The sequence below is a fragment of the Pelecanus crispus genome, chromosome 9 (genome assembly GCF_030463565.1).
Source record: "Pelecanus crispus isolate bPelCri1 chromosome 9, bPelCri1.pri, whole genome shotgun sequence".
NCBI classification, from domain to species: domain Eukaryota; kingdom Metazoa; phylum Chordata; class Aves; order Pelecaniformes; family Pelecanidae; genus Pelecanus; species Pelecanus crispus.
The window spans coordinates 2,330,277-2,351,464 of record NC_134651.1 but is presented as its reverse complement, the minus strand read 5'-3'; the positions used below and the strand labels follow the sequence as shown (position 1 = coordinate 2,351,464).

Genomic DNA, 21,188 nt, shown 5'->3' with positions numbered 1-21,188 from the left:
TATGGGTGACGGGAGAGGTGCCCTGAGCCAGCCCCGCTGGCCCCGTGGCCAGGGGCTCGCAGCAGCTTTCCGTGCTCTCCAACACACCCGATGTGCTGTACGGAGAGACGCAAATGAGCAGAGATGCTGAAAGAAGAGAGGAAGAAATACTTGCTTGCTTTCTAAGCATGGCACTTTTGTATCTCAGCGAATTGGCGTAACTGCAACCGGCAGTCCTTATTTTAAAATATGGGCATTTCTCTGCTGGAAATGCTATCCTCCACTATTTCCTTGATCTGAAAGCTGCAAGTGTCAATACATCAGCAGTGAAGTCTGCTGAGTGCCTAGAAATAAGGCGGTATCGTTTCCAAAAGTAAGTGACCACTGGGCTGCCGTTAGCTCTGCCAGCGCAGAGGGAGAGATGGCTTTTTGCAACTTTGATTTACTGGCAATTGTTGGAAAAGAAGCAAGCAAGAAATGAAAACCCAATATTTCCATTACAGTTTACTTAATAAAAAAATATTGTAGGAAAGTCAGACATCATAAAATGCCCATCTTCTCTCTATATTTACAGGATCATACAATAACTTGAGCCGCACCGGTAATCAATTTTAAAAAGCCCTTTGCAATTGAAGGCACAGCCAAGCGAGTGTTCAATATCCCCGTAGCAAACCAGCAGCCACACTTCACCAGAGCAGCCCGAATACGGCCAGACTCCATTACAGCAACGGCGGAGGGTAAAGCACTGACTAAAAGGCTGCTTGCAGAGAGCTCTGGAGCGGAACGCTCTATTTCCAAGAAGCTGTTTTGAACACTGAGCAATTTCTCCTCCAACGTGCCCAAGAGCTCTTCTGCATCATCCATTCTCCTCACTTGCAAAACACCTTCTCTCGTTGATGTGGCGGATATTTTTAACATCAAGCTCCCGTGTTATGGCCAATCCATCAGGCAGCAAGTGCTGCCTATGGGAAAAGAAAATCAGTTCTGACTTGGTGGTTTCTCCTCCCCTTCATGCACCCCTCCCGCTCCTCTCCCCCAGCTTTACACCCTCCTTCCTTGGCTTCTTCTGGTCCTTCCCACTATCTTCACTTACTACTGGTCCTACAAAAGTCTTTGGTTTTGCTGTAGATACCATGACCTCAGTGCTAGGGGACAGTCCTGGAGGAGAGGGGCTGCGGAGGACCACGTCACCTTGCCCAAACAACGTTCCCCCCCACAACATCTGCCGCAGGCACTCTGCCCCATGGGCTGTGGTACCTGGGGGAGTCCCCAGCCTTCCCTGAACCTGCACTGGTTTCAGCTCGGTGTCCTACCTCCTGCTGAGCCAGTGTCCCCTAAGGAGATGGCATTAGTCCATGCGAGACGCCTGGCCCATGGGCTGGTGGGTTTAGGGCTACCTCGGGTCCATCTGTCCTCCACCTCAGATCATAGAATCATAGAACCGTTTAGGTTGGAAAAGACCTTTAAGATCATCCAGTCCAACTGTTAACCTAAGGCTTTGCTCAAGCTGCAGTAAGTAAATAGCCTAGGCAGCTCCATACGTTGAGCTTCGTCAGAAGAACCACGTCATTTCATGTATGAGTCACTTTGGGCCGTACCTACAAGAACTTCCTTTAAGAGGAGAAAGTTGAGGCTGGTGCTGAAGGCAATGCAAAGAGAGTTGCTGAGGCTGCGCTGAGAAATAAAGGCTCATTTCCCAGTGAGGGCCATTCCCTCTGGAAGATGTCCTTCAGCCCAATAGCGGCTTGGGCTCCAAGCAGGAGTGGGTACAAGCCTGCGGCCACTAGCAAGTCAAACAAAATGATGCAATGCTGCTTTCTTCCTGAAGTCTGCAACCTGTCTTCCAAAGACATTTAAAGATAAAATGTGCTGTTACAATAGGTGCTAATTTTGAGGCACGTGATGCTCAGGAAGAACAGTAACTGGTACCTGCCTGAACCTCCACGTAGCAATGAGAAGTTGCAGGGAGCAGGAGGGGCTCTGCTGTAAAGTCAAACCAGCCCTTCTGCCGGAGTCAACCAGCGTTTCTTATTCCTCAGTCAATAGTTTAATCTATTTTAATGATTATCAGTACCAATGTTGAGTGTAATCACCTTGTCTGATACAATGGCTAGAATCTAAAAGTCAACTTGATTTTAATGGTTTATCGTTAGGAGTATTATTTAGTTGGATTAAACTGGTCTTAATTCCTCCACAGTCATCATTTAAAAGCTGTTTGGAGCACATCACGGTGACCCCCCTCATCACGATATGAATCAATGCCCTGTCTCCATACCATATATTTTCAGCAGCCTCTAGCAAGCAGCCGCATGGACGGACAACCAGAGTACTACAAGCTATTAATATTCATGAATCATCCCTACCACCATTAAAATTTCCTTAAAACGCACCACAGCAGTGGCTGGATTTACCTCTCCTGGAGATGATGGGGGCCATTAACCCCTGACTGTCAGAGGAACGGCTGGGAATCGCTCATGAGCTGGGATTTGGAGGAGAAGCTGGAGCAGCCCTTGCTGCAGTACTGAGGAGCTTTCAGGGGGTAGATGCGGTTGGAGGAAGCGCTGCACCGCAAAGGTAGCTCTGGGTGCATACCCATCGCTTGGGGGTGCCCATGGTGGCAGGCACCGCCCGGCAGCAGCCACCGCTCATCCAAGCACGGGGCGCAGGAACCGGGTGCTGCCGGCAGCATGGACACTGCCCTGAGGCTCCCCGTGCCCAGGGAGCAGCAGCATCCCGACTGCATGGCCGCTGTAGGGAGCAAGGGCACATCTACAGCCAAGAGCCGTACCGGTGGCTTTTGGAACGGGAGCTCTGGATCTGAGGCAGACCTGGGCCCCGCGGCAGTAGGCGGCTGCGGACTGAGCAGGGCTCCGTCGCTGCTCCTCTCCTGCCTGGGTACCAAAGCCACCTCTCTCCTCCCTCCGCAGCAGCCCCGTGCTCCGCTCCCCGCGCACACGGACCGGCCGCCCTACCCTTACCCACAGGACTGACGGCTTTCACATGCAGAGCATTAATTTCCCAGCCGTCTGCCTCTAGGAAACCGGGGGAGGTATTTGTGCCGCTGGGAGACTTGCCCGTGCTCGCTTTGGGAAGCAGGCAGAGCTGGCACGGGGACCACAGACCCAGGATGCCCTGGCTTGGTGTCGTGGCATCAGCTCACTGCAGCCGGTGGCCCAAGCGTTTTCCATGTCTTTTCCTTGCTATCCATTAAGTTGTCTTTGCCATCCATTACCTAAATACTAACAAATGTCGTTTGAAGGGACCCAAGCCCTGGCTGTGGGTAACAGCTCCTCAGGCTTCCCGCAGTTAAAGGTCTGATTAACTGAACCTGCCGCTTCTTACACACGGTGCCGCACAGGCGCTTAACGCTCAGCTTAAACATCCACAAACGTAAAGCATCACGGATGTGTCATGCCCCGCAAAGAGGCAGCAGCCAAGCAAGCGGCACGAGGCACAGCTGCCATTTTTCTCCAGCACAACCGTTGCTCCGTTAGGAAAACGCTATTTCACCTCTGTAATAACTGCTGCCGTGACAAACAACCGTTTGCTCTCGCATCTCTGAGGTTGCAGAGGAGTAAGCAAGCAAATGAGGGTGGAGTAATTAGAGCAAGGCGGCTGTTGCCCAGTCACGCACGTTCTTGTCTCCGGGGCTTCCCAGAGAGCGAGCGACCACCTTGCACAGGTTCAGCCACGGCACTGATGGCAAACGGAGACACGGTGCTGGCTCCTGCTCTTTGAACCTGAAAATAAGGTGGGTTTTCTTGCTGTACTTCCTTGTACTTTTGGTATAGCTGTAAACAAACCCCCTCTAGAAGGCATCGTACTGTCGGGGCTCAGCGCCACGCAGCCATCGCTCACTGCCCTGCCCCGGTGGGATGGGGAGAGAATTGGAGGAGTGGGAGTGAGAAACACTCCTGGGCTGAGATAAGAACAGTTTCATAATTGAAAAAAAATAGTAATGATAATAGTAACAGTATAATAATGATAATGATAATAACAGTATCCAAAGCAAGTGATGCCCAATGCAACTGCTCACCACCCACCGACCGATGCCCAGCCAGTTCCCAGCAGCGATCGCTGCTCCCCGGCCAACCCCCCCAGTTTCTATACTGCCCATGACGCCGTATGGTATGGAATAGCCCTTGGGGCAGTTGGGATCAACTCTCCTGGCTGTGCCCCCTCCCAGCTTCTTGTGCCCCTGGCAGAGCAGGGGAAGCTGCAAAGTCCTTGACTGGCATAAGCAGCGCTGAGCAACACCTAAACCATCAGCGTGTGATCAGCATTCTTCTCATCCTAAATCCAAACCACAGCACTGTGCCTGCTACTAGGGAGAAAATTAACTCTAGCCCAGCCCAAACCAGGACACGTACTAAAAACCTTGTGGGAGCATCTGCTGTTGCTTCCGTAAGATGCTGCAGACCTTAAAAGCAGGAAACGGAGGGAATGAGATCCTGGAGCAGCCAACAGCGGTAGCTTTTGCTCCGTGCTTCCTACTAGAACCAACCTTGTCTCCTTTAGACTAATAATACTTTTTTTTTTTTTCAGCAAGAACACAACCATGAATTTAGAAAAAACACTGCCAAATTCACCCTTTCAATAGATAGAAGTGGCAAATTAAATAGATATTTTTCTTACTGAAACAAGTGATCAAAACCGATGTGTAACAGCCAGGAGTAACTTGCTCCCTGGAAGAATCTTCCATGGATGATGGAGAACTATGTTAGCTGAATTATTTGATTTATTTGTTTAAAAATAAAGCCCTGAAGACATTTTAGATGTTTCCTTTAGTTAATGAGATTTCCATGATAGCTAAAAAAAATGAAATTAGAAAACAATGTCGTTAATCTCGGATTACATGCAGCATGGGGGAAGAATTAGCAGCATAAAGCGAGAAGATTAAGACATTTTGCTTTCCACCAAAATAGCTGATAGATGCTACATGCGGTATTCTCCTGTCTGCGATCAGCGACGAGGTGGTCGGGATCTGCCCTTCAGTCTCTAACCTGGCATATTTGGGCACGGCCCCCACTTCTCCTTCTGACATGGCAGGGTCTGGTTCAGAGAAAATAATTACGGGCTGAGCAAAGGGATGACAAAGATGTAGTAGGCGGTAGGAGACAGCAAGGACAAGCGCATGTATTTGATCAGCTCGCGCAGTCAAATAGCTAATCGGGAATGTTTTCTCAAGCATTTGGTTAATGCATACACTAAATATTACATACGTGTGAACTATCAATAAATAACTATCATCACTTCACATTTTAAAGGTTAAATTATATTCCATTAAAATTCTCAAATTAAATCACAGTAACTTTATATACCCCGTATTCGGCTGTTCTAATAAACAGCAGTATGAAACGGGGATAAAAATACATCCCAAAATAGGATTACATATAGCAATAAAAGGGGAAATAATCTTTGAAGAAACGATGTAAGAACAAATTCTAACTGCATTAAAAAGGAACAAGTCATGTTTTCAATCACCAGCCAGCCCAGGGTTTGATAATCTCATGTGTACAGCATATAAATCTGCGAGTACGACAAATTGCATTTTAATTTATGTACTGAAAAGGTTAACTTCTCCTACCCTCTACTCGCTTCAGAAATCAGGGAAAACACGTTCGCTCTCAGCGCACGCCGAGACTCACGCAGTAACCGCCTTCACTGGTGCAGATCTCGCAGAAAGCCTCAGCGTCTCGCAGAGCTGCAAAAGGTTTCAGAAGCGCTCGGCTTTTCACACCGCGCCTTAGCGCATCCCTTTTACCCAGCTATCGCGGCCCTGCCTAAACCGACACCACCGAGGCAGGGAGTACCAAGCAGTATTTTTGGCAGGACCATCAGCCATCCGGACCTAGAGAGCCGCCGGAATGTGTTTACCTTCCTGCAGCACGTTGTGCCACTGACGCCCAATCCACCATCTTCCAGTCAGCCGTCGCTTGATGGGACCCAGTTCGTTTCTAGCAAAACCACAGAATTCAGTTACTCACGTAACTTACTGCTGCAAGAGAAGTTGAAATTAAATTTCCGTATACAGCAGCAGGGATGAGATTGCCCCCCACCCCTCCAAAACCACCCCGACCCTGTTTCATGGGGTTTTATCAGCAGTATATGAAGTTCTATAAAAGTTACGATCAATTGCACTCAGTTTCTTCTATTATTTAAAAATAAATTTATTATTTATTCCTATTGTTTCAAAACAAAATTTAAATCATGTCGCTTTCAGTTATCTGAAATCAAAGGGACTGAGCTTCATGATAAGCCCGCATATGTACAAAACGCTCACACCAACCTTTACAAAAACACAGCCCTTTTGTTCACAAACTTTTTTATTGAAGAGTGAATCGTTATGCAGATATTCAACAAAATATTAACAAGTTTATTCTTTGAGATAATTTTACTAAAGTTTTTGTCAAACACAACACAGTATTCCAAAAATCCGCAACTGCAAGGTACAGTCTCCTTAGCTTCTAATTTTTTTTTTTTTTGGTACTTATCTAAACCAGAAAAGCTTGCAAAGAAAATGCATATTGTACAAAACCACTGTATGGGGCATATGATGACATACAGAAATTACGTTCCTTGGAACACACAGGTATTGATGCATAAACGCTTTAACTCTTAAAAATAAAACGCGCAGTGATACTCCACAATGAGCTCTGCATGAGGCTCCTGACTTACACCAGGATTCTGCTTTTGCATCAATAATGGATCCTCTGCACTGCAGTTACTTAATTACAGGGTGTTTTTTCTTCTGATGCATACCAAAATTGAGCAGGACTAAAAAAAGGCCAAATCTTACATGCAATGCAACTGGACTGAGCAGTCGGTAACTCCAGGTTGGGTTCAAGGCATGCAGGTAATCTCATCCCCTGTTTTTAAACCAGCCACACTGCTGTTAACTAGATGTACACGTTCATCTCAAAATAAATAGTCATCCCATGATACGCACTGTATCACGACGTCAAATAAATATTTCTACAGCACCTACTGCTGTGACTCCAGATCACACCTTGAGGAGAGACAGCTAAAATGGGAAGAAGTCAGGAAAAAAAATCGTCTCTATCCTGAAACAACATAGTGAGTATTAAATATTTTATTATTGGCATGTCATATTTTATTATTGGCATGTCGTTTGCAAACAAGTAATGACAAATTCATGACAAAATAATTAATAAAAAATAAGTAATAAATTTGGTCCCTAAGCAACTGCAATCTTAACCGTTTGTCAAAGTCACCCAAGAGCAAAACCCAAGGGAAAGGGGAGCCGAACCCAGCCCGACACTAGGCAGTCTCCTCGTTCACCAGCAATGGTTCCACTTCCAGTGCTACTAAAGCAGGCTGCTTTTCCTTGTGCTGCCGGTACAGGACGAATTGCAGAGTCACCTGTTATTTTGGGGTAAGGAAGTAATTAACTAGAACACAGAGGTAGCATTTGCGGTACTTGCTTTCAATTAAAACCAAAATAAGCTGTACAGAATAAAAGCAGCCATCCATTTAGTTCTGGCACATACTCTGAATACCACAGTCCACAGAGGAAAGCTTAAAACTTGCTGTATCTAATTCATGTACTGTAGCGTAAGTATTATCCATTTATTTAATCCCAACTGTGGAATTTTCTACATTAGCATATAACCTTTTCCAAATCCAACTTAACGCTCATTTTCAGTACTCCTCTATGGCAAAAATTCTAATCGTATTTTACTTGCAACACTAGAAAAGGGAACATGCAGAAAAATTCCAACTCAAAACTTCAGATCTCCTTGGTTACATGGCTCAAATACACATGAAAATACCCTTTACTGCCTCATCCCCGTGCTTGCAAGGGCCCCAAGTGTGAAATTCATTAGAAGCAGAATAGGAACAAGGTTCATCCAGGAACAGTTTGGAATCAAACATACTGCCCTGCGCCACTCCAGCATCAGCGGTCTAAATACTGCGGGCTGGGCTGAGGGCGGATGCTGGCAAGGAGGGCGAGTTATTAAAAACTTCCCTTAGCAATAGATCAGCAGGGCCTGATCAAAAAACAAAATTCTCGTGTCCTGCAAAATTCTAGGCGGTTTGGTATTTACAGGCACTGACAGGCAGACAGCGCTGTGACTCAATATTTAATGCTGTTTTCAACACAGACTTGTGCAATTAGACATAATTATTTATTTCTATTGTAAAATAGGCCATTGGAAATCCTGCTAATCTAAAAAGAATTAGCAAGTATGTACTTGTCCTTCTTCTTGATGGTTCCAGCTCTCCAACAAAATTATTGACATTGAGCATATAGAGCCTTTATATTAAAAAAAAAAAAAAAGGGGGGGGTGTGTGTGTGCAGAACGGGCAGGAGAGATGTCTTACTTGTCAGAATTTTTGCTAGATAGTTGAGGAGTTTCATACTTGAGTACTGAACTTGATACAAACCACTTTGTTTTCTGATACAGATACCATTTTAAGATATAAAGATATCACGCAAACCTATCCAGCCATGCCCTCCCCTTAAGTATTCTTCTCTATTCTAGTCTATTCTAAGAAATATGCAGAATAAGGATTTCCTAGCCACAGTAAATCGATACGGAAATGACGTGAAATGCAAAGCAGCAGGTACCAGAAGCCCGTCTTCACCAAGGCAAACCACCACCAGCCAGCAAAGTGGCAATACTCTCCATACGGCATGGTTTATGGCTCCTACTTCTTTTGCTCACTTTGGGCACGTTTTTTTCTTTCGTCTTCTAAAAGACGGAGTGATTTCAGCAGCAGACTGTGCTAAACCCAGCATTATTCGCTATCCAACTTTGCCGAAAAGTTTTGAGGAGGGCATTAGCTGGGTGGAAGCAGTAGGCGAGGTCAAGTAGGGAGCCTCCAACATAAGGATCTGCACGAAAGCACGTTTAAAGGCATGCGGCGCAGAACCAAGTGGCCATCCGTACAGCCGAGTACCTTCTACAAATTCCAATGGATGCTCGTGTAAGTTCAGCTTTTGTAGATCCTGGATCACCACTACTGTTACATCTAAAATCCCATTTTAAAAATGAAATCTGACATGCAGAATTCTAGCAGGAACGCTTTAGATCGGTTAAAATAACTTGGCTGGTAGACAATGGTTGTGAGAAGTTCGAGGCTAATGTATGTAATTGTTTATAAAAATGAGGAGAGGGAAGAAAAAAAAACAAGCAGCTTTCTGGGAGGCCTGGATGAATGGAGAGGAAATTCTCTACATCCTAGGCAGAGCCCCAAGAATTATCCCACCTTCCCAAAGCTTTCCAGCATCCCACCTCTGAGGCCCCCCAACTAAAGACTAGACAGGATTTCCTTCAGAGACAGCAGGTCAGCACTCCTTTTTTAGTCTTCCGACAGTATTATGTGGGGAATGCTTTCTTCTTGGAGCTTCGCAAATTAGTTTTATAGCATATATAGCTACCACTTAAATTTCCTGCCTTTTTTTTTTTTTTTCTTTTTCATAGGCCTTACTGTACTTGCAGCTGAGTACCTCCCTAAGTCTTCATAGTTGCACTGGTGGAAAAAGAAACTGTGAACTAGGAATCAAATTTGCTGAAATCATGCTGCGGGCTTGGGACAAGCCTGGGCTGTAGCACTGTGCATTACCACTTTTAGCCACCAAGTTGGCAACAGCAACAGAGCTTTTAAGGAGGAATAAATTATAAACACAAGTTATGTGGAGCTTATCAAACGTATTTCCAGAATATGTTTTTGTAGCATATGTACTCAGCTGCTCATATTTTTTAAATAAATGCTAAACTGCCAAGACTACTTAACATAGAAACTAACTTGCTGCTCAAGTCTGACTTTCTGGGGGAAACTTTAAGACCTATGCATGCAGACAGCCCGAAGTGGAGGAGACAGTCAAACTGACTTCTCAGAGTAAAGTTCATGACAGCCACTGAGCTAGCGTATCAAATTTGTTTCATTAAATAAAATAATTTCATGACAATTCAAAAAACAAAAGAGTTTTGAGACAAAAGCGGGTATTTACAGGAGCGCAGAGAAGCAGTTGTATGTTTGGCTGGGAAACTCTCCTGGCTGAATTGTCAGGTCACACTTACATTCTTTGCACAGTGTAATTAAATTACAAAGCGTGATGTTTTGTAGAAGTATATAATGGATTCCAAGTGGTTGCCCTGCAAATCACAAAAGGTGCAAGAGAAGAGCCTCCGTACAACAGCTTGGCTCTTGCTCGAATATACTTTGGCTATCTAGTAACAACCTGGCTACACTTAATGAAAAGAAGTATATGTGGAGGATTTGAACACAGTTCTCTGACAATAGGGTGATGTCAAGTTAAAAAAAAAAAAAAAAAAGGCAAAAATCTTGGTAAAGGGCTTTGTTGGGAGCAGGGGAGGAAGGAAGCAGGGTGAAAGAGGGGAGCAGGCTTACAGAAAAGGACAAAGTTTTCTGGAAAAACTTGCACTAGATTCAGTCTCTTGGAAACTTAGCGATGGCTGCTGCTGAAAGTCTAAGGGCAGAACTGTTCATCAACCGATTTAGTATTTTAAAATATGTAGTGTTGCATCCTCATGTACAAGCGAAACAAGAAACAATCATGCACATAAAATAAAGCTCTAATAAGATCCACCGTGGAACCTTAAAATAGGCAAACCCAGACTAAGCGTCTCTGGCCCATTTAAACCCTGGGCTTTGTGGTTTCCTGAGAAACTCCAACACCTTCCACTGCAAAGCAGCAGTTGAAAGGAAACATTTCCTGCAGAAGAAAATCATGTCCAATTTCTAATTCAAATGTGTAAGGCTATGAAACTCCTTTTAAAAAGAAAAGGAGGACAATTCATACTCTACAACCAACTGGACACTTCCATTATTTATTGAAAATAACTGGCTTATTGTGCAACCAACTAACTTTAACTTTAGACACCAAGGAAACAGGATGACCGTGTCAGCCTGTTGAACTGAGCTGAAACTACTCCAGTGTAATCCTGCACTAAGTAACGCTGGAGCTGCTGTTCCAGCTATGATCTGGAGTCCATTTGTTTCTAAAAATAGTCAATGTCAGCCGTGTCAGATGGAAGCAAAAGAATACTGCAGCAGACACAGAGTAAGTGAACTCCTAATCCTTGCTTGGACCTTGAGAAATGAGAGTTTACTTTCCACCTAATGAAACTCTGGACACTATCAGGAATAACATCTACTAGAATTAGGCAATTTCTGCAACTACTCCTCAAAACAGAGGCCATCTGTTACACAAAAGATCAATTATGAAACACCTCCCTCTTAGAAATTATTACTTTTTGGTTTAATTCCTCTGTTTTCCAAAAACCAGGTGATCCTGTTCTTCATTTTCTGGTCCAACATGACGTACCAGTTTGTTAGATTTTTTATTTTCTTGCTTGGCAAGAGACAGTAATGAAGCTCTCTCTAAAAGCGCTGACTTCCATACCTTCAGGGCTTCTCAAAGCAGGAGGTCTGCTTTTGTTTTCTCTTGATTACAAATACTTCATACATTTTCAACTAACACTATATACTTGACTAGAATCCTATAAGCTCCTCAACCTGATTTGGAGGCATCTGTTTTCAATATAATTTGAACTGGAGGACTATTAGCAAGATTGGATTCAGACTCCAATCAAGACAGAACCCAGAAATGAATGTCATGTGCACACTGGCACTGCAATCCTGGGGCAGGGTCAGAGAGGGGGGAGGTTTGTGGCCAAGTTCCTTTTCAGAGTACATCATAGAAAGGCATCTGCAAATATGCATATAATGTACTGTAAGGGTCATCAAGATCAAGTTCTAGGGGGTTTTGGGTAAATAAATACTGGCTGGTTTATGTTTCCAGCTGGGGGTGGAAGAAAGAGTCACTGTCACCGAACAAAAGGCCTGAGCGCTCAACGTGGGCTAGCAACCCCGAATCCCTACAGTCTGCTCACGCAAAAGAAACTGCATTGTCTCCTACAAGATAAAACTACAATTTATTTCAAAACGGGCCACCAACCACAGTTTAGTCTCACCACTAGTGGAGTATTGTGTTCCCACGACGCAGAATGTTTTACTAAACTGCCCGCTCAAATCGCCATGGCTGGAGATGCAGAAAACACAGATGGCTATTCTGAATGACAGTATAATTTAGCAGTCCATCCAAAGGCCAGGCTGTCCCATCGCTAGTCTAATTGGAGTGGCTTATGAAATTACTTTAATCAGAAAGACAAGACTGAGGCCTGGGAATCATAACTTCTGGAACTGTTCCAGGTAAATCTGGTAAAGAACTTCCTTTTAATATGGAACGGATTAACACAATATGCTTCAGCATGGTCCTGAAATCACTCTTCATTATATCCTGTTTTATAGTTTGAGTTCATGGAGCTAAGTACCAAGATGTTTTCAGACACAAACCTAAAATTCTTATTTTGGGAAAAATCAGAAAATCTCCTCTTTATACTCTTTTAAGTGAAAATACAAGCTATAGTATCAACACAGGTAACTGTAAACCTGTAGTGAACAGTAAGACCACCACATTACTGTTGACTAGGCTTTTAAAACAAAAGTACAATATTACTCTAAACATTTTGCTTTTAATTTCTTGATCACAAAATGGTAATGCTCAATCTAGAAAGAGCACGACTAACAATAACCAATATACTGCGGGCATCTTACCTACGTCCCCTGAATAGAATTAAAAAAATAGAGTGTTTTAAGTTTGCTCAAGACTTTCAAGAAACTGGCATACTAATCTAGACAACTGTGTAGTCGGTTAGCCCTTGGCATGACCCAGTGAGCATAGCTGCTGGTTTGCAGAGGCACCCAGCATCTCAATGCATCTGATTTTGCCCCGAATTATGCAGTTAAGGGTAGCTGCAGCATCTCTTTGCTAAGTGCTCTTTTCTGACACAAAGTCTGCCAAAACCTCACTGTTTGTCTCTGACGTTAATGCAATCTTGCAATAACACTTACAATTTAACCAAATTCTCAAAGCTATAATTTTATATTTGCATTTAAAAACAAGCAGGTTTGGGGTTTGTTTTGGTTGGTTTGTTTGTTTGGGTTTTTTTGTGGGTTTGTTTTGTTTTTTTTTTACATTTATCAGACAGCAAACCTAAGAAAAACAGCACAATGTGCAAACACCCCCCCCAACTTTTAGTATACTACACATTGGCTACAAGATATAAATTAACCTCTGCAATGTAGCTTTAATGTAGGTATTTTCTATAAACTTGTTATTCTTATCAAGAAATATTATTATAAAAAGCATAGAAATTATTGTCCAGAAAGAAGATTTTATGATCACGTTAGAACCATAGAAAAAATTTCTATTTAAAAAAAAAAATCCAATCTAAATTTCTGATATACTTATTAACAAGCCTATCCTGAGAAACTCTAGCTATAACAGGAAAAGGATACAAAAATGTCTAGAAACAGAACTCCAAAGCTCCCAATAAGCCATGGAAGATGGTGTAAAAAGTAGGGGGCCCGGAAGGATGGAGTAGCTGGCATCTTTAAAACAAGGCTCAGTCCATATGTGCAGTTTCCCATCATGGCTAATGCAAACAGCAGGTAAGAGGTGCCTTCTGTTGATCTTCTTCGGAACTAAATACAAAGAAGTTTTTACAAATACGAAGAAATTTTAAAACATATATCACAGTAGCCAGTTATAGATAATTTTGGCATTTTGTACTGTAACACATCCAAAGACTTTCAGTCATTCTTGTCCATCTCTTCCTGGGCTCTGAATCCCCCAAGCTTAGTACTTTCAGCACATATCACTGAAAACTACAGAAATTGTTACAGTTCTTACAAGCAGCTCTGGTTAATGTAATTTTTATGCAAGTGTAAAGCAACAAGGATAATCTGATTCCAAATAATATTTAGTTCTTAAGAAATCTGTTGCTCTATCAAGTCTGTTGAGTAGACCTTTTTGAAAATATTGTGGTATTCCAGCTGTGAAGGAAAAGGTAGAAGGGGAACATGAATGGGCTTGGAAATGAACTAATCATTTCCATAATCAATTAAAATGCCTGTATACAATTGACAATGTAAAACCTTCAGGTCTTTTGTTGTGGGTTTGGGTTGGTTTGTTTTTTTTTTTTTAATATACTGATAGTGAAGAGGCTGGGGGTGGGGGGAAGTTGGTAATGGCATCTTTGTGAAAAGGGGCTGAAATTCTAAATGAATTTTCCTCTAACTTTTGATCCCATGGTTGGTTACTTCAGGTAGAATAGTTTGGAGAAAGAAAAAGGGCAGACATCACTTGCTCGTGACAACAATCACACAAAGCATAAATCTAACTGATAAATCCAACTGTAAACACTTCCTCTTCCCCAGCCAATCAATCCTCTTCCATCGATCAAAGACCATCATTTTCCTAAAATTCTCACCATCTTCCTCTGAATGGGAAAACACACCCATTTTTTTTTTCTTTACCATTTAGACAGTCACAAAAGCAAAGTAGGCTTTCGAGTTCAAGAGGGCTCACTGTTAGGGAGAACCCAACATCTAAAGCAACAGAGAGTACTTTGTAAAGTATATAAGTGTACTTAGCCAAAAACCTACTTACATTTTTATACAGCTGAGGAAATCTACTTCCCAAGTAAAACACACAGGATATATAGCCACAAATGAAGCCTGACATTTCAATCATATCAAGAGAGTTCTGAAAAAGAAAGGTACATATATTTTGGCAAGAATGTTTTCAGGCATTTCAGAGGATTAAACTGAGAGTCCACTGGCTGATTTTCTGGACAGAACTCCTTTCAAAGGAGTTCAGGGCTGCTCTTCATATGACCAAAAAGGGCTAGAAATGGTTTAATCTTTATCTCACAACAATGCACACTGCTGCGTCATGGCCATGACCGAGATCAAAACTAGTGCCAGGCTTTAGGATACGACACTAATATCAATCCAGTCCTGCTAAAAAAGCCTGCGCACAATAATTCAAACCAGAACTAAGAACTGTAGCTAGGACCACTAAAAAAAAAAAAAAAAGAATCATCCTGTCTGGAGAAAGCAAAATACTCGTTTTTCACAGTTTAAGAGTTGTTAGTTTTCTCACTCTCGCTGCGTTTTGAAAATAAGCTGCTTCCCTGCTGGGCAATGTTGCTGGATTACAATTATTTTACTGGCATTAGTACGAAGGCCATAAAATCGCCAGAATAGCCTGTGATCTTTCCTGCTGAAATGACAGCAGCAGCAGGTACAATTGTAATTTTCCACTTTTATTGATTTCACTCGTGACTGTGTAGTCTCTACATGGATGTCTACAGTATTTAACACAAGCAGAAACACAACATGTATACATGTTATTTCACAGAGCAGCACATCCTAATGACCCAAGGGACAGAAGAAGCCCGAAACACAGGAAGCTGCTAAAAGCAGCTATTTTATAACTTCTTTATTTTGGGATGTATGGTCCATAGTTAAAACATCCACACAGAGCCACATTTATGATTTCTAAATCATTGTTAAAACGTCATCCAAATTTCTTTAAAGCTCAGAGTACACAATCTTTTCAAGACACTTTTGGGTGGGATTTTTTGGAACGGAAGCAGGTGAGAACTTACATTACTCCTTTCAATTACTGTACTCTGGTCTTGGCTCCTTAGTAACAGCTGACAGGGCAAAATACTACACAGTGCTATACACACCATGATCCAGGCTACACAGAAATTCTTCAGGCTTTTGCTGCCTAAAATGACATACAAACAAATTAGCTGAAAAACAACATCTGCTGTTGATTTAAGGTTACTTTTTGTTTGCAGTATAAATATGTAAATTTAAAGGTACAATTTCATGTATCTTTTTCTTGGCAGCAACGCAAGTCCAACCTCTTTCTTCCGGGCTCTGTGCCCACCCCTGCTCACTATCACAGTTGTGCTGTGTCTTTGTGCAACAACTGAGGGTAGCAGTGCAGGAACAGGGGGGCAACTCCTTAAACAGGCATTGCTACCAAGAGAGAAAATTTTCATACTCAGCTTGTCTCTTATATTAACTCCTAACAGTTTGCTATTAAGTAACAGCTGATAAACAGAAAAGTGCTAAGTAGAATAGAATGTAACAGTTTCTGTCAGCACGTCTCGATTCAAAAGTGCAAAAGCAAGGATATTTGAAATTTAACTTAACAAAAATATCTTTAAGATAAATATGTAATCTAGGCGCTCTGCTGGACCAGCCTCTATGGCCATGGTTAACTAGATACTGAGCCTTACCGAGACTCACATATTCAAAGACACAGACTCCATCTAGAAAGTCTCCATCGACACCTACAAGACAACTTGAAAATAGCAGGCAATCTCCTACAGAACTCTGGAGCTACGCTAACTTCTGTATCTACACGATGCTGCTGAAGTCCCGCAGTCACGGTTACCAGTGGAACAAACTGCTGTACGGCATTAGTAAGCCTGTGCTGAAGACCTGTAGTCTAAATAAACCAGACTTAATAGCTCTGTTCCACAGGCTGCACTTCGAGATGCAAAATTGACCAACTTGTCCAGGGCAACTGCTCCAGAACCGGGTACTGAAAAGCTCTCTTTCACAGCTTTGATCACAGTACCGCTCCTTCCTCTCCAGCTATGCAAACCACTGAGCTGAAACAAGGCACTGGCAGTTAAAATGTACAAAAGCCTGTGTTTGTTTTCAAGAGTAGGCAGCAGGAAGGAAATATCTTCAGCACTGACCTATCTGCAGGTTTATTATCAGTTCCATATTGAATGAATCTGCTTTAGCTCTATTTAGTCTGCTGGGCAGGCATCTGTTTTACTTCAGCTTTTTGTTACCTCTGCTGCACCACGGATTTTCTTTGATACTTACTTTTTTTTTTTTAGATTGATGAGTTAATGTTTTTGATTTGATACAATGTGAACAGAGCTTTCTGTCTTCCATTTCAGTCAAAACGGCAGTCCATTGGTAGGCTGAATACTACAACTACTGCCAGGATTTTATGAAGCACAACTCAAGTAATTTCATTCCCCTTGAATATGTTTTTTAACTATATGTATTGAAACAGAACACATGAAGATGTCAAGATATTTTATGCTATAAGCAAATAAAGTCCGGTTGCAATCAACATGGAGGAAACTAACTGAACCACACAAAGAAATAATGCTTGCTTTCAACTTATACATATATTTAGACGGCTGTAAGTAGATAGGAAAACCATGGAGTAAGTTAAAATATGGAACCAGATTCCACAAAACTACCTCATTTTGTATGTCTATATAAACTGCAAGTACTACATGGAAAATATTTACAGATATTATGTGGGTAAGAAAAGAGAAAGGCAGAAAAGAGAAAGGGCAGGATTTTCACAAGAGCCTGAGAAAACTGGAAGCAACAGGCCTAACAACTTCAACCAGAATTTGTGCACTCTATTTTATGATCGCTCTGAAAAAAAAGTATTTAAATGCGGTAGAAAATATCAAAGTAAAGAGTGTGCTATGTTATGGAGAACATTTTAATTCTTGAAAAACCTTACATTTTGTCATCTTCTGGTTCTTGAGCTTGTAGTAGACAAATTGTGAAATCATAATTATATCCATGTTAACATAAAAAATGGCAGTGACAATCTGAAAGAGAAAACACATTTGCTTGTTCAGTATACAAATAGTCCAAAATACCTTAACTGCATGGAAATTTTGCTTCGCAATCATAATGTGAATGACAAATAGCAAAGCACTGCCAAAAAAAAAAAAAAACCCAAACAAAAAAAACCAAAAAAGCAAGCGTTTTCAGTACAAAACAAGTTAGACTGCTGCAGATGAACACAGTGTAAACCTTATGCAACAGGGACTTGCTGACACAATCGCAATAGCTGGTCATTTTCCAGGATGCATAGCACAAATTCCTACCTGGGCAGACTGATAAACCCTTCTGGCCCAGAAGCTTAAGTCCGTTCCACCTAGTTTCCCAGTGCTTCGGCAGCTACTAATCTTACTCAGTGCCTCTTCCCTCGATAAGACAAACCCGACATTCTCTCTTCCCCTTTTCATAACGGGGAGATGGAACGGTTAGCACCACACGTTAAGTTGTAAAAGAGAAGACAACTCTGTCCACTCTTGGATCCACCTCCAGCTTGTGAAAACTTCTGCAGGTGGCTGACACGTACCTCTTTCTCTTTTAATGAAAAGTCAAAAATAAAAACCGCAGATAAAGTTTCTGACACAATGTATTACTGACAATGACTGTTCCGTTCAGAGAAACCCTCCCCTTAACGAAGAAAATACATTTTCAAATTAGCCAGACATTAACAGCTTTGAACCAGTACTTCCCTGTTAATAAACACTTTTCTCAAAAACAAAACCAAAAAACAAAATCCAAGAGGAATTTTAAAGAGTAGCTTCCCCAAAACAGCTTGATCCATTACAAGCTAAACAACACAACTTCCTTCCAGCCCTATTTGCTCTGCAAGCTTAATTTGAAGCTGAAGCTCAGATGAAAATTCCCAACTTCATTCATCATTGAGCAACACCCAGTAAGTCTCTCCGGATGTTAATTACAAGTGTGAAATGATTCCTATAACATGTAACAGTATCAATGTAAACATTTGGGAAATTATGACTTATTTTATAGATGGTAGATCAGTGAACAGAACACAAAACTATTTTCTTTCCCACTATGTACTTTGTTGTGCAATATTAAGATATCCTAGAGTTTAAAGAGACAGTTTGAAAAGGATAGAACAAAAAGTAGGAATATTGAGAGGTTACCTGAATTGGCAGTTGATTTGTTAAATAGCAGCCTACGAAATTTGTAAGATCTCCAGCTATCCAACACAGCAGAAAGCCCAAAGACAGCGCTTGATCCACTTTTCCATTCTGACAGGCAACGTAAATTTGACTGCCACAAATTAATTGTAAAATAGTGTAAGCAAAAAATGTTTAATAAGCTCAGAAGTACATTTTTCAAAACCCAAATAAAGATTAAAACTCTAACTACAAGAGACCTATCGCAGCAATACTCCACTTACCTTTCGAAGAACTCCTCAGGATCACTATAGCTCACCATGTCTTACTCTAACATAACAAAAGACTCAAATCACAACCTCATTACTGCTTACATGTGCTCCTTTTTTATGGCCTGCACTGAAATACCATTTTCTGGGCACCAGAACTACGCCATAAGCATTTTATGTTCATCTGCTGTAAATGCCAGCCTTTAAAATATTGAAATAAGGAAAACACTGTTATTTAACACAGAAGGGCTAAGAACGAACAAAGCTTCTAGAAGAGCTGACAACTACAGTTATGCCTCTAAATTGGAGAGCTGTTATTCAGATTCACAATGGGTACTATGAAGCAATCCCAAACGTGAGTCCGTTAGATGTATCTTGATGAATTCCATGCTCACTAACATGACAGTTTTAACGTAAAGCCCCCTTTCAACTAATATTTCAACTAATATTTCTGAAGCTCAACGGCTTACCAAGAGTGGTTTTATTTTGCTCGATTTCCATAGCCCTTTTACTAGCTCAGTAAATTATATCCCCTTTACGGGGATAGACTTTGGAGTCAGTCCCATTTTGTTTCAGGCATTTTCACCTGCTGGGAGCATTTCTACTTTTCCTTTGTCATCTCCCACCTACATATCTGAAACCTGAAGCCAGCGCCAGTGACCAAACCGCAACTGATTTAGCACTGCCGAAGTGCTAACTCATGTGCTGTTTCTGACCTTTTCTCAGCCCAAATTTCATTGCTAGTAGCCCACACAACAGAACTGGTGACACAGCATGTGGTTTAAATAAACACTGAGCCAGCTTCTGCTACAAGTGTGCCTGTGCATGCACGCACATCTCAGGGTGGAGAAGATAAGAGAGAAGAGGTGATTTATTCTCATTTGCTCTAAGTGGCAGAGATTAGTGTCAAGTCAGTACAACAGAACAGTACATCAAGCGCATTTGTCAACCACCAAATATTGTTGCAAACATGAACAACATGCTTCTCTGGCATATTATATCTGTATTATGCAGATAGAGAAACATATCCAAGATAAAATAAAAAAAAAAAAAAGGCAGCTTTTGAAAAAGGCTTCAGGCGAGATTACTTATGTTTGAATCTGAGGACTGCTTAAGACTTTAAACTTACGGTAGTGCAGCAAACAGAAAACAGACAATGGAAATCAGTCCTATGACAACGCTCCAATACTCCCACGCATTCTCGACACATTCTTCTAGGAGATGCCAAATCCATGGTGTTCCATTTATGCACAATCTCCTCTTCTCTATTGGGGAGATATTGAAAGCATGTGTATGCAGCTGAGAAGCCATCATTCCTGGACCGAGATTCAATTTCAGAAGTTTATTTCTGCCTCCATTTTTACCCCATGCAAATCCGCAAATCCATTTACCAATGCTGAATATCCTCTGTGAAAAGACCTCTGCATCCAGACGGATGCTTGATATCACAGTTATTTCCAATCTCATAAACGAACCTGCCAAATTCAAAGAAATAAATATAGCCGGTGTGAATAAGACATTAACCATACAATGCTTGCTTATATTTACTGCTTACAGAAGAGAAGTCAGACTTCCAAGAAAGAAAATTACTTTGTGGTCCATCGCATCCATTAGCTCTTGACAAATACGCAACACACCAGGTTTATATCACTATAGCATTTTAGTCTGAGGTCGAGTTAGACCAAGACTGCCAGCTACACCGAGGTGCCAGCAATCTGCTACAGGGTAAAGTAAACCAAGCAATTTATTTGCACTTAGGACCAAAATTCTGATTTTCACGTTCAACATTATGCGAATAAAGTAACAGTACTTTCTTTAATGGTACTAAGCCCAGATTCTGAACACTCTACTCACACTTACAAAACATAATGTTGCTTTTATGCAACTGATTTCAGGATAATGTTATGAAAAAGAAGTCACTTACGACTCAGATTCCAGACGAGCTCTAAGGTCTACTTGAATCTAGCAAGCCCATCAGACTAACTAGTGATTCGACATAGCGTCAAACAGTTTGCATTATTTAATACTCCAGAGGAAAGACAGAAAGCATAAGAAACTTGCAGAAGGCAAGTGTAGGGTGCTCCTGCCCCCAAAATTCCCAGAATTAAACATAATAGTACAATACAGCTTAAATTGTAAAGCAAGGGAGGGTTGGGTTTGACCTTTAAAAATATTTCCTTGTAGCCAGTTATAATAATTCTGGATATTTTTTGTTCCTGCTGAAATATCCATCCTGTCTGAAATTTTAATATTTACTTAGAAGACTAACAACTACAAAATTGAAGAAAACTAACAAAAAAGCAGAATTATCTAT

The 21,188-nt window shown here is 41.7% G+C and overlaps 1 protein-coding gene across 1 annotated transcript; it reads right to left on the bottom strand.

Moving 5' to 3' along the window:
• Window positions 1-7,260: 7,260 nt before the first annotated feature.
• On the bottom strand, window positions 7,261-20,341 carry LOC104029405 (lysosomal amino acid transporter 1 homolog). The gene is made up of 7 exons (XM_009480737.2): window positions 20,004-20,341; window positions 18,630-18,759; window positions 17,399-17,489; window positions 15,489-15,613; window positions 14,486-14,581; window positions 13,333-13,518; window positions 7,261-7,362 (listed from the first exon to the last, which is right to left on the bottom strand). Exons 1-7 carry the CDS (start codon window positions 20,339-20,341, stop codon window positions 7,261-7,263), a joined length of 1,068 nt encoding a protein of 355 aa, XP_009479012.2.
• Window positions 20,342-21,188: the final 847 nt, after the last annotated feature.

Bases quoted from the DNA above. Each gene is read 5' to 3' on its own strand.
- LOC104029405 (XM_009480737.2), bottom strand. From the start codon at position 20,341: ATGAGATTGGAAATAACTGTGATATCAAGCATCCGTCTGGATGCAGAG. The intron at 14,582-15,488 runs GTAAGTTCTCAC...TTTCTTTTTCAG, and splicing joins CAGTAATTGAAAGGAGTAAT to AACTCTCTTGATATGATTGA. The intron at 7,363-13,332 runs GTATCCTTTTCC...CCAAAATAACAG, and splicing joins TTCTGTTTCTAGACATTTTT to GTGACTCTGCAATTCGTCCT.